Consider the following 12,929-nt stretch of genomic DNA (forward strand, 5'->3'; position numbering starts at 1 on the left):
AACATTTTTGACCTTTGAAATGGTTTTAATACACTTTAAATCCCCTGTTTTACAAAAAAAAAACTTCCTTTTCAGCCCCTCAAACTTAAAAACTCGCATATTGAGGCTAATTGGGCCGAAAAGCCCAAGTTTAGCCCATTAAGTGTAAAATTTACATTTTTAGTCCTTCAAAAATGTTTTGTTTCAGAAAAATTATTATAGAAACTGTTTGGACTCTTTTGACCCTCCAGAAACTATAACTTGTCGGTTTGGGCCCTTAGTTTTGCATTTTTAACAATTTAAGCCCAAAAATGGGTTTTATGTCCAAGCATGTTCATCCTAACCATATGAGTTATTTTACTTGACTTGATTAGGGTAAAATAGTTTATGTTATGTTTATTTCCTTCCCTAGGTTTTAGATCTCGGTTTTTACATACTTTTTGGATAACATTTTCATCACAACACATGATATCACACACAAACATGCATCAAATCACACATAGCATACATTTACACATAGATCTACACATTTACTTGTATTCTCCCCAATAAAAACTCATAAAACCAAAAAGAAAGGGGGTATGAAAATCACCTTGGGTGTGGTTTCGGTTTTGGAAGGAAAAGATGAGAAGAATTCGATCCTAGCAACCTTTCTTTGAGGATCTCGAACTTGGATGCTTCCAAGGTGCTAGATCATAAGTTTGAATGAATTAAGAGATGATTCTTGAATGAAAGGAAATAGCTAGCTTATGGATCTAACATCAACTTACCATAGATGATGATTTTTGGTGGAAAGTCTCCTTGAAAAGCTCTTGATTCTCGAAAATTTGATGAAGAAAAGTGAGGATGTTCTTTGAGAGAGTTTGTTTAAGAAAATTGGATGAAGTGTGTGTGTTTGGGATGCTCTCGGCCGAGAATCAAGAAGAAGAAGAAGAGAGAGAGTTGAGATGACTAACTTAGATGCATGTTGGTCCGTGCATGGAGTTATGTGATGTATAAATGAGGTGGCAATCTCACAAGTCAACTCTTCATTCTTTGGGTTGGGCTTGGGCCGAGATTTGGAGAGGAAAAAGAAAAAGATTGGGCCTTGTATGCTTAAGCCTTTTTCATGGTTATGTTAAGTGATGTTTGGTTCAAATAAATATAAATGTGATTTTTATGACCTATTAGGGCTAAATTAGGTTAATTATGGCCCAATATGGTTCATTAAAATAATTTATTTCATTCTAGGCCTCATATGGCCCAAAATATTGAAATAAATGGAAGTGGGTCCAATTAGAGCCCATTTAAGAGTTCTAAGCCCAAGATAGTCAAATTGGAAGCTTATTGGTCCATTGGGCCCAATAAGGAAGTCCTAGTCCAAAATGGACCTAAACAAGAACTTCTAGGGTTTCCAATTGCTTGTTGACTATTCGAAATGCTTGTATGAGGTGTTTGATTGAAATTCTGTTGTCATAGAGTAAGCATAATGCATGCTTTCATGTTTTTGATTCATAGTTGACATAAGTGTTGTAGTTACAAGGCACAATATTTTCTAGTTGTGATAGTCGAGAAGAGTTGATTTACGTACCGAGGACAGTGCAGACACTACTAGCCATTGAGGTGAGTTACCTTCCAGTAGAAGTGAGTCTAAGGCACCAAGGCCGACCCACTAGTAGTTTATTACAGTAGTGATTATTATCTATGTGATAATTGGTTGTTATTATTAGATGTGCCCCATGTGCCAGTATGATATGTTCTATGTGTTAGTGGTAGTAGGAAGGGGAATAGTCCCTGATTCGTTCGTTAGGACCGAAGGGTAGGTCAGACACCTCAAATATGTGTGACAGCATGATTATGACATATATTATTATGTGATAGTAGTAGGGGTGAAATAGTCCCTGTGATCGGGTGAGATAGACCGGAGGGTAGGCAGGAACCCAAGAATGGCCTAACACGGGTAGGTCAGCACCCTAGAATGGCTTGACATGGGTAGGTCAGCACCCCAGAATGGCTTGACACAGGTAGGTCGGGCACCCCAGAACTGCTCGGCAGTGTGTATGGTTGTATGGTATGTAGTATGATGGAGGAACTCACTAAGCTTCGTGCTTAAAGTTTTTAGTTTTGTTTTCAGGTACCTCTTCAGCTAAGGGGAAGGAGCTGGCAGGGTAGCAGCGCATCACACACATATGACTTCCGTTTTGAGAACCCTAGGATTGTACTCTGATATTTTACTACTTGATGTTATGGTTTTCGAGACTTATGATTTGTGACTTGATGTTTTGAAAAGATAGCAACGATGTTTTCCGTAAACTATTTTCATAAGTAATGTAATTAAACAAAACAATTTGGGTCTCGATTTTGGGATGTTACATCGGAAGTAGTTACCGCCGCTTTTCCCTTTCGCTTGGCATTGTCTCTTCCCATGGGACGAGTGGCTCTTGGAGCCTCAAATGACTCCTCTTCATTGAGATCAATCCTGATATGCACATCGGACGATTGACTATGTGTCGTTTCAGACGTTTTGATTCTTTTAGACGAACCACCCATAAAAGTTTTAGAAGATGCCACATGCTGCCATTTTTTTTTTTTTTGTTGATAATTTTACAATGTTCCAAACATGTAAAAATTTTAATGGCGCCCTTTTTTGTTCCCGGTACATGTCAAGAGATTTTTGCAAAACAGTTTCGTCGTTTGCACCACTTTTTCATTATCATTTTACACTCGAAAACAACCCATTGAACTCTGTACCACTTTGTTAACATTTCGCCACTTAGAATAAATTTGGTCTTTTTCCATGTAATCATCAAGTTTCATCTCATTGAGAATCCAGCGCGTGATTTTTTGGAAGAAAGTTGGACAATCTTGGTTGTTTCCGACCACCGGATCTTCAAAAACATCCACCCAAGCACGCGTTAAGGTCTTTTGTTTGGCGGATGTCCATTGCTTTGGAGGCGCCCTTCTACTTTTTTTGGTTGTAGTGGATTCTCTTCCGGCTCAGATTCCATTTCCAGGATGACTTCGGGTTCCGCTTCAGTTTGAAATTCGGTTTGGTGGTTCATTGGGGAGTCGGTAAGTTCATCAAATGGATTGAACTCATGCATCACTAGGGATGAGAAGTTAATTTGTGGTTGATTTTGAAACTGGGGTTGTCTATGGAAATTGTGTTTGGTTTTGGAATTGAATTGATTTTGGTATTGTGTTTGATTTTGGTATTGTGGTTGATTTTGGGGCTTGAAATTGGTAGTAAACACCACAAAAATGTAGATTTGGTGGAGAATAAATAGGCCGCTCGTATTGATTTTGAATGAAAGTTGGTGAAGAATGTGAGACGTTTGAGTTTTGAGTGTTTCGTTTGATATTTTTTTGAGCTTTTAGGTTGGAAGATGAAACCATTTTTTTCAAAAAACTTGAATTATTTGAATGATAATACGAAGATGATGAAGTGAGATAAAATATGAGAAAGAGTGATATTTATATAAGGTAAAATGGGGGATTTTTTGAATTTAAAAAAAAAAAAAAAAAAAAAAAAACAGTAATATACCCCTCTTTAACGTTCACATTTCGTAACCCAATACAACCTCTCTCCTTGATGAAAGCTAGCCGAATTACCAAGCCAAGCGCGGCAAACCGAAGGATCTATGCCGTGTTTACCGAGTTCGCTAAGGTTTACGCCGAGCTAACCGAGGTTCACGCCGTGTTGCCTAATAGTTACGTAAATGGGCTTACTAGTAAAAATTAGACAACGTTCCAAGAGTCAACAAGTGAAAATTAATGTTAGATAAACAAGAAAAAAAAAAGTAGAAAAAAACTTAAAAAACAATTAAAGTGGACCCACAACATGAACAAATATGATGTTTGTTTATATAGAGGCAGTTAGGCAATCTGAGAGAACGCAAAGGAGATTGAAATCCAGCTAAAAATGGCGGAAATCTATGATAATCACGCCAAAACCGGTGGTTTTAGGGTTTCAATGTGCGGTGGCGCTAAAGAACTAGAACAGATGTCTAGAGACGGCAGTCAATACAGTCTCACCACCGCAATCTTACCTTCACTCGGTGCTCGCAGCAACCGCCGTGTTCAGCTTCGAAATTTCATCATCTCTCCTTACGATCGCCGTTACAGGTTCACTAGAATCTCTTCGATTACTACAACATATTCATCTGTTATAGTGTTCATGATCTGTATGTTTGTGCGGATTAAGTTATCATACCGATTAAACTTACCAATTTCGCCATATCCCCTTATGAATCGCTGTTACAGGTTTACTTGAGTTCAACTATTATTCTGTATAAGTCTGTGTGTGCATATTCATAACAGCTTAGCTTATTGATTACTGTGATCACTCTTAATGTTGCTTCAATCATGCTGCATATTTAAGTAATTAATTTAGTCCTCGAGCAATATACCTTTTATTTATTAAAACATATACAATATACAATACATCACCCTGTTAATACTCCATATGCATGTCTCCAATTGGATTTTTTATTACTTTTTGAATGAAAATTTTGCTCCGATTGGATGAATTTGATATATGTTGTTCAGCTAATTGACTTTCTATAGAATAGTTGACTCCTTTTGAATTCAGGAAGCAGAATCTGATGAATACGACATAAAAACTTGAATACTCTACAAATCTCAAATCTGACCAATTCCAAGTTATAACATTTTTGTTCTTTCTTTCTCCTCCATTTCTTTGATTATATTCCTACACAATTTCACATTTGCTTTACACGTGTCCAATTATATACACTGAAACTAAACTCGAATTTTCAACTTTTAGGGCATGGGAGACATATCTAGTGGTTTTGGTTCTTTATACTGCTTGGGCATCTCCATTTGAATTCGGATATCTTAAAAGGCCAAGAAAACCTCTGTCAATCATTGATAATGTCGTGAATGGGTTTTTCGCCATTGATATTATTCTCACTTTCTTCTTAGCTTACCTTGATAAAAGCACCTATCTTCTAGTAGACAACAGAAAGCAGATTGCATGGAAATACACAAGCACTTGGTTGGCATTTGATGTGATTTCCACAATTCCTTCTGAACTTGTTCGAAAGATGTCCACTGGTTCTTTTCAAACCTATGGATTATTCAATATGTGTAGACTCTGGAGACTTCGTAGAGTTAGTGCTCTGTTTGCTAGGTAATTTTGAATGATGGGAATCTTGGATGATATAATTTAATTATCAATTAATTAAAATTAAAATTAAAATTAAAATTAAAATTAAAATATTTTCTTTTTAGTTTTTGTGTTTTGACTTTTTTGTCCTTGGGATAGATTGGAGAAAGATAGGAACTTCAACTATTTCTGGGTCCGATGTGCCAAGCTTATTGCTGTAAGTATTTTGTTAGAGTGGTGAAATTTGTGGGTTAATTACAAAAATGGCAGGTTCATTTAACAAATTAACTTTTATATTTCTAATAAATTAAAATGTCCACTTGAATCTGATGCGCAATATAATTTCTAATAATTAATTTGTACATTCATAATAAAATGGCCAATTGAATCTGATGCGTAATTTAGATTTTACGATCGGCATAATTGTTTTTTTGTGGTCCCTTCCCAAAAAATAAAAAAACCTTAAATAATTGCCACTTTTTTGCAAAGTGACAAATTTATTTTTCCATAAATTGTTTTTTCTTGAAGATTTTTTTCTTTTAGACATTTTTCTGTGGGTGGGATTGTTCACACGACAATTTCCCAATTCACAAAATCCATATGTGGCAAAATAGGTGATGGTCATCATTTTGTTATAATTATAAATAAATGGTCAATTTGTTAAATATATCCTATCATTTTGGTATATATATGTATATATTTTTTTGTGATTATCTTTAAATTTATGATCTTGATATTAAAAAATTCTTCTTTTGGTAAACCATGAGCTGAGTCAGACATAGCACATTAAAATTTAGGCTAATATTAAGAAATAATAATAAATAAATAACATAATATTGAAATAAAATTGTCTACTTTTTATGTAGGTTACACTTTTTGCTGTACATTGTGCGGGGTGTTTTTACTATTACCTTGCTGCTCATTACCCAAATCCAGGAAAAACATGGATAGGATATGGAAATGAAGGTTTTCAAAAGGAGAGTTTATGGATCCGATATGTGACATCCATGTATTGGTCAATCACAACTTTGACCACTGTCGGATATGGTGATTTACATGCCCAAAATAGAAGAGAAATGGTATTTGTCATATGTTACATGCTTTTCAACCTCGGAATGACATCATATTTAATAGGAAACATGACCAATTTGGTTGTCCATGGGACTAGTAAAACCAGACAATTTGTAAGTATATATATATTAACTACTTACACACTACAAAAAAAAAAAAAAAAAAAAAAAAAAAAAAAAAAAAAAGTACGAAATGATTAATTTTATAAACTTTGTTTTAAAAAATAGAGAGATACGATTCAAGCAGCTTCAAGTTTTGCACAAAGAAACCAGTTGCCTTCTCGTTTGCAAGATCAGATGCTTGCGCATTTGTGTTTGAAATTTAGAACGGATTCAGAGGGGCTTCAACAACAAGAGAGCCTTGATTCGCTTCCAAAAGCTATTCGATCCAGTATTTCTCATTTTCTTTTTTATTCGCTTTTGGATAAAGCGTATTTGTTTCGTGGTGTTTCCAATGACTTGCTTTTTCAACTGGTAGGGTTCATTACTATTACTATTACTATTACTGTATGCATAAAAACCATTATCTTTTGGGTAATTATGTGTTTATACTTTATTTAATTAAATAAGACCATCAAAAATGATTATTTTGACCGAATATAACAAAGTCATGCAAGTCAAAAATGGTTAATTTGGAAAAAAAAAAAATGTTTGAAACTTTTACGGGTTGATTTAAAAAAAAAAAAAAAAAAAAAAAAACACACAAAATATAATGTTTTGTTTGTAATTTTTTTCCTAACAATTTTCATTTTTAAACCTTTAATTTTTTTTTTTCTCTCTCTCTCTCTCTCTCAAGGTATCGGAGATGAAAGCCGAGTATTTTCCACCAAAGGAAGATGTCATTTTGCAAAATGAAGCCCCGACCGATTTTTATGTTCTTGTTACAGGAGCAGTAGTGAGTCTTGAATTTTATTCATTTTATTTGTCGTGAACTACATTTTCTTCTAGTTTTGGTTTAAAAAATAATCTTTATAAAAATGACAATTTTAACCTTGTCCCGTTCATCTTCATCTTGCTTTTCAAGAAACCAAATAATCAAACAATTTCAACAAAAATCCCAAAAATCAAATTTAAACTTGAGAAAATGTAGTTTCACTCCGCCTTAAATCGATTTTACTTAATCTCCTTTCTAAAAATGTTTTCATATGTTAATAATCACTTGTTTAGGAACTGGTGGTTACAAAAAATGCAGTTGAACATGTAAGTCTTTTTCTTTCATATTAATAGAATTTTACCTTCTTTTTTTTTCAAAAAATTGTAAGATTAATCAAGTGGTTAATTTTCTAATTAATGACTTTCAGATTGTTGGAGAAGCTAAAACCGGTGATCTTTGTGGTGAAATCGGTGTCCTTTGTTACAGACCTCAACTTTTTACAGTTCGCACAAAACGGTTAAGCCAGTTACTCCGGTTAAACCGCGCTACATTTTTACACATCATTCAATCAAACGTTGGCGACGGCACCATTATCATGAACAATCTCCTCAAGGTTTTATTTTATTCTGTTAGCAGGACAGAACAGAACAGAACAGATTGTACTGAATACTGACAAATCAATCTTTTTGTTAATGTTGCAGCATTTAAAAGATATGGATGATCCGGTTATGGAGGAAGTTTTAATGGAGACAGAGAACATGTTGGCACGTGGGAGGATGGATTTGCCTTTGAGTCTATGTTTTGCTACACTTAGAGGAGATGAACATTTACTATTAAAATTGTTGAAGAGAGGCCTTGATCCTAATGAGTCTGACAACAATGGAAGAACTGCCTTGGTTTGTTGAATTATTTATTTATTGATTTATCTATTTATGGAAATTATTTATTTATTTATTTATTTATATTTAATTTCCAGCACATAGCGGCATCTAAAGGAAATGTCAATTGTGTACTTCTACTGCTAGAGTATGGAGCGGATCCCAATAGCAGAGGTAATTTTTTATTATTTTTTTATTTTTTTATTTTCTAAGTAGAAAAAAATTGCATGTTTTGTCACATTATATATCGCTCCTTTGACTTAAAACCAAGTAAATTATTGCATGCCTTTTGAGTCTTGCCACTTTTATTGTTGCAATTAATTTATGAAGTCAGATTCACTTGTTTTCCTAAAATACAACAACTTGTTGGTCAAATTCTTTGAATTATTGATACTATGAATTATTACTACCATTATTGACGTTTTTTTCTCCTTATAAAAATATTTAAAGGAAGGGGATGTTTTCAACCTCAATTGCAAAAGTCGTTGCTTTTGTTTTTGTGACTAGAAGTTAGTTATTAGGTCATCTATAGTATGTATTATTACATTATTATATTGTTTCGCTTTATTTATTGAATTAGTTTATTATTCTATAAATATGTTTATATATTAAAAATAATTAACTTATGATTAGGATAAAATCAAAATCATATATAATAAATGGATAATTAAGACGTTACATTTTGATTGATGTAATGTTTATTTTATATTGATAATTAAAATTTTAACAATGTGTGCTTTGTATTGTCTAAAACTGTTTTGAACAATAATTTGATTAATGGTTTTCACACTTATTTATTAATTCAACAACAAATTATAATATCGATTTGAATAAGTATTGTAAATAATAGATTATTAAGATGTATGATTATTGATGCAAAAGAAAGATATAACCTTATTAATTTCTACCAAAAAAAAAAAAAAATTTTGGATAGCATAAAAGGTTGAAGAAATTCCTAAATGATTAATCTCTCTTTAGCCACGCATGCGTATCTTCTTGAAATATTTGTCATCATGATCATAGAATTTAAAAATACTTTATTTTATAAAACAAATCAAAGTCTTACTATTAAAGGCATCATCTGCCACGTTTTCTGATATCCTAACAACAATAATGGTGTTTTCAATTCTTTTACAAACGGTTGAAAAAAGCAAGTCAACTATTTCGGTTTACAAGTCACAATCATCCGATCTTATATCTTCTCTCTCTTTTGACTTATCCAGATTCAGAAGGTAATGTTCCAATGTGGGAATCCATACTGAACAACCATGAACCAGTCACCGGAATCCTAAAAGACAATAACGGCACTCTAGTATCCGGCGACATCGGACAGTTTGCGTGCATAGCCGCCGAACAAAACAAACTCGATATCCTTAAAAAAATCATTAGTCTTGGAGGAGACATTACGCTTCCCAAATCCAACGGTTCAACCGCCCTCCACGTGGCGGTTTGTGAAGGCAACATTGAAATGGTCAAGTTTTTGTTAATACAAGGAGCTGATGTTGATAAGCCAGACGACCATGGGTGGACCCCACGAGACTTAGCAGACCAACAGGGCCACCTTGAGATAAAAAAGTTTTTCTTATCGGTTAAGTCAATCGACGACTACTCTCAATTGACCAAAACCACATCTCTCATGCCCTTTCAAAGAGCCGAGTCACGACATGTTCAGTTTATCGGACGGTTTAAATCCGATCCTTCTTTGATCAGACCCATGTCTCAGTCTCAATCACAGTCCCAGTCTCAGTCCAAGAACAACAACAGGGACGAGGGTAATGTGAGTCAACCTAGGCAAAGACGGAGGGGGTATACCTTTCATAATTCTCTTTTTGGGATCATGGCGAATCCACATGAGAATAATATCGACTTGGTGTCGGTTTCATCGAAGCCACAAACTGTGAAAGAAAGCCCTAGACGAGTGATCGTTAGTTGTCCTGAAAAAGGGGATGCTCAAGGGAAGCTTGTGCTTTTACCACAAAGCTTCGAGGGATTACTTGATATTGGTGTTAAAAAATTCGGTTTCATGCCATTGAAAGTTTTGAATAAAGACAGGGCGGAAATTGACGAAATCGAGCTGATTCGAGACGGCGATCATTTGGTTTTTGTTGGCGATGATTGTCAAGAGGTAGATGGTGAAAACTTAAGATGACACCATTAGCGCCTTGTTTTTCTACTTTGGTAAATGTTAAAACCAAAGAAATGAAAATATAAAAGTATATATATCAAATCTTCCATAAAGTGAAAAAATATATATATACTTGAAGCACTATTCATGTTTTTACCCCTTTCCATATCAAGATGACAAAAAAAATTTACATTTTTTGCCACATTTACTTCAGTCAAACATACCATAAACTATGAAAGTTGTTTTTTTTTGCCCAATTAAATCAACAAAATGTGAGTATGTTACACAAATTGAAGTATTCATATTCGTTCTTTCATATGAGCTACACAACTTTGTATTACAAAAGCTTTAACATCTTTAAGCGCTCTATATGCTCTGGTTCTAGTTTCGCAGGGGTGTAGCACCCATGAAGATCCTCCACTACATACTCCTACCAAATCATAAAAACAACACTTAAATGGCTAAATCAATAAAATGATGAAAATACAAGATTACAAATATATATATAATACCTGTGTAAGTTCTCTTTTGGTGAGGATGTGATAATGTCTCTGCCAAATCCTTTGAATAGCCATGGTGGCAGCAAGAAAGCCATAGGCAATACCAAGAATGGCAAAAATAACCACAAAAACAATAACAAGAGCAAAACAAGCTTCCATTGATGCAGGAAAACAATCCAATATCCCCCATCCATAACAACAGTTTTGACACCCAGCCATTCTTGGATCATTATTTAAAGATGAACAGTGTAGTATAATCCCAAAAAATCCAAGCAACACAAAGAAGACAAGTACCCCTGTTATGAAAACAATAAACATAAATCACATCACATTGATATTAAAAAAAAAATTATCCTTTTGATAATAAAAAGGGGAAAACTAACCTATACAATAGTAGAATGGTATAGGATGCCTTGACAATATACGATCCCAACTGTCATTAAATGAATCTCTGAATGACCCATCTTTATCAGCAATATATGCTAGACCTCCCATCATTCCAATCACCTGTTTATTGCAGCATTTGAATTACTCAGAAATTGCAACTTTCATTGATATGTTTGTTATAGGCAATGTCAAGAATTAAAATTTTTGTACCCAAATTTAAAAACTGTAATTGAAGCTAGAAAGACTTAACTGTTTGTACAGCTAAAAACACAAGGCACATATCTCTGGCAACAAATAGTCTGAACTTTATTTTGCGCCATGAGTTTTCTTCTAACTCAACAACTAGAAGATGAAACTGGGCTTTGCAAGTTGTGCAATGTGAAAAGGCAAAACCTTCCTGTTGAGAGTAATATAACAAGTCAACAACAGTGTGTTAATATATGAAAAAATAGAAAGATTTTTATTCTTTATTAAACAGTATAAACAACTAGTGGTCTTCCTCACCTTGACAGATCTCCAATGATCAAGGCATGAACGATGGACAAACTGTTGGGTACCTTTGCACATGCATGGAGATATCAGATCATCATCTACAGAAACACAAAAGAATTAAGCTTAAGGAAACAATTTCATATGAAGATCGAAGAAATAATGTGGATATGTATACTTGTTGCTTCAAAATTTCCAACTGATATGAACACCACATGATTTTGAACGAGATAACACAAATATGATCAGTAAAGAAGCATAGAACACCATGTATTTTGATTAATTAATGATTACTGAAACGAAATAAACAAAACGAAAGTTCTCAGATTGCTACAAGTAAAGCTAAAAGCATTCACCTTCCTCTCCATCGCACTCAAGGCAAATACGACAGGTAGCTATCGAACCTTCTTCAACATCTTCATCTTTTACCTCAATAGAACTCGCGGCGGCCGGCGGTGACGATGGAGACGACGAAGGTGATTCAGAATCAGCGCGTTGGTGACTCGGCAGCAGAGGATCTGAATCGCTAGGGTTTTCCAAACCCCTAGCTTCTAGCTCTAATTCTCCGGTCATTTAACAACTTCTAACCTGATCAAAAGTAAGAAAACCCTAGAAATATCAAACAAACAATACAATTTGTAAACGATCGTCAAATGAAAATTGATTCAACATGTGAAGTAAATGAATTGAAGAAGAAACAATCAAGGGTTGTAGTACAATTTGACGTAAGATACGAACAATTCCTAATTGCTTGATCTTGTTTATTAATTTACCTGAATTTGCGTAATCAAATTGGTGAAAGAACGTTCGACGAGCCAGAGCCTGCCAAGCTGATGGAACCGGTTTCGGATACGACGGTCATTATCTACACGGCACGTGGTGCGTACGGCGCCCATAGGTATAACCGGGGTTGAGTCGGGTAAACTCGGTCTTGGTATAACTTGAGTTTACTTTTAGAGTAAATTACAAAACTGTCCTTATGGTCGATCAAAATTAGGTTTTAGTAAGGTATTTCTTTTTTCTTAATTTGTTTCTAAGTCAGGTTTTTGTTTTTGAACCATGTGAAATCAAGATTGTCTAGATCGATTGTTTTTAAATTTAGAAGATCATGATCTTAAAATTGGACCAAAAGATTTTACCAAATTGAAGTGGTTATAAGTTTAAAACCGAAAAGTGCATCTCTACCTATGTTTTCACAAGTTATATAAAGTTTGAAACATAGAAATCAACGCAAACTTAATATATAAACTTTGAATCCACCTATTAATATAATCTTACATGACTCCCAGTACAATTATATTTTGTTTGCAAAGTATTTTGATAGTTTAATAATATCAACGTTCAAAAAAGTTTAACTCTTTAATTATCAAAAAAAAAAAAAATGTTAGTGTCCATATTACTTGCCTTTTTGTATTCATATTCCCAAGTTGTGCACAATAACACCAACCGGTGTGGTTCCACCGTACCCTACAGCGGGTGCGGCATGGCAATGGGATGGGTGTGAGAACGCCACCCTACCC

At 34.3% G+C, this 12,929-nt stretch overlaps 2 protein-coding genes across 4 annotated transcripts; one reads left to right on the forward strand and one right to left on the reverse strand.

Moving 5' to 3' along the window:
• The first annotated feature begins 3,844 nt into the window (after positions 1-3,844).
• On the forward strand, positions 3,845-10,189 carry LOC111887195 (potassium channel AKT1). Its single transcript, XM_023883349.3, has 11 exons — positions 3,845-4,083; positions 4,745-5,110; positions 5,246-5,303; positions 5,953-6,270; positions 6,385-6,630; positions 6,953-7,051; positions 7,324-7,356; positions 7,458-7,643; positions 7,732-7,926; positions 8,007-8,082; positions 9,132-10,189. The coding sequence occupies exons 1-11, from the start codon at positions 3,881-3,883 to the stop codon at positions 10,055-10,057; spliced, it is 2,706 nt and encodes a 901-aa protein (XP_023739117.1). The 5' UTR covers positions 3,845-3,880; the 3' UTR covers positions 10,058-10,189.
• Positions 10,190-10,259: 70 nt separating this feature from the next.
• On the reverse strand, positions 10,260-12,315 carry LOC111887197 (uncharacterized). 3 transcript variants are annotated; one of them, XM_023883350.3, is made up of 7 exons: positions 12,183-12,315; positions 11,766-11,997; positions 11,425-11,510; positions 11,171-11,317; positions 10,917-11,040; positions 10,546-10,829; positions 10,260-10,463 (listed from the first exon to the last, which is right to left on the reverse strand). In XM_023883350.3, the coding sequence occupies exons 2-7, from the start codon at positions 11,980-11,982 to the stop codon at positions 10,371-10,373; spliced, it is 951 nt and encodes a 316-aa protein (XP_023739118.1). In that variant the 5' UTR covers positions 11,983-11,997; positions 12,183-12,315; the 3' UTR covers positions 10,260-10,370. The 3 variants fall into 3 exon arrangements, with proteins under 3 accessions (XP_023739118.1, XP_052627486.1, XP_052627487.1); XM_052771526.1 differs by having other exon boundaries at positions 11,766-12,018; positions 12,183-12,308; XM_052771527.1 differs by lacking the exon at positions 12,183-12,315 and adding an exon at positions 12,127-12,179.
• Between the last annotated feature and the right edge of the window lie 614 nt (positions 12,316-12,929).

The sequence above is a fragment of the Lactuca sativa genome, chromosome 5, assembly GCF_002870075.4.
Source record: "Lactuca sativa cultivar Salinas chromosome 5, Lsat_Salinas_v11, whole genome shotgun sequence".
Lineage (NCBI taxonomy): Eukaryota > Viridiplantae > Streptophyta > Magnoliopsida > Asterales > Asteraceae > Lactuca > Lactuca sativa.

What these genes read in the sequence shown, in the direction of transcription:
- LOC111887195 (XM_023883349.3), top strand. Translation starts at nt 3,881, where the DNA reads ATGGCGGAAATCTATGATAATCACGCCAAAACCGGTGGTTTTAGGGTT. An exon ending in ATGACTTGCTTTTTCAACTG is followed by an intron (nt 6,631 to 6,952) that starts GTAGGGTTCATT and finishes CTCTCTCTCAAG; the next exon opens with GTATCGGAGATGAAAGCCGA. An exon ending in ACAATGGAAGAACTGCCTTG is followed by an intron (nt 7,927 to 8,006) that starts GTTTGTTGAATT and finishes TTTAATTTCCAG; the next exon opens with CACATAGCGGCATCTAAAGG.
- LOC111887197 (XM_023883350.3), bottom strand. Translation starts at nt 11,982, where the DNA reads ATGACCGGAGAATTAGAGCTAGAAGCTAGGGGTTTGGAAAACCCTAGC. An exon ending in ATCATTGGAGATCTGTCAAG is followed by an intron (nt 11,318 to 11,424) that starts GTGAGGAAGACC and finishes TACTCTCAACAG; the next exon opens with GAAGGTTTTGCCTTTTCACA. An exon ending in CCAAAAGAGAACTTACACAG is followed by an intron (nt 10,464 to 10,545) that starts GTATTATATATA and finishes ATGATTTGGTAG; the next exon opens with GAGTATGTAGTGGAGGATCT.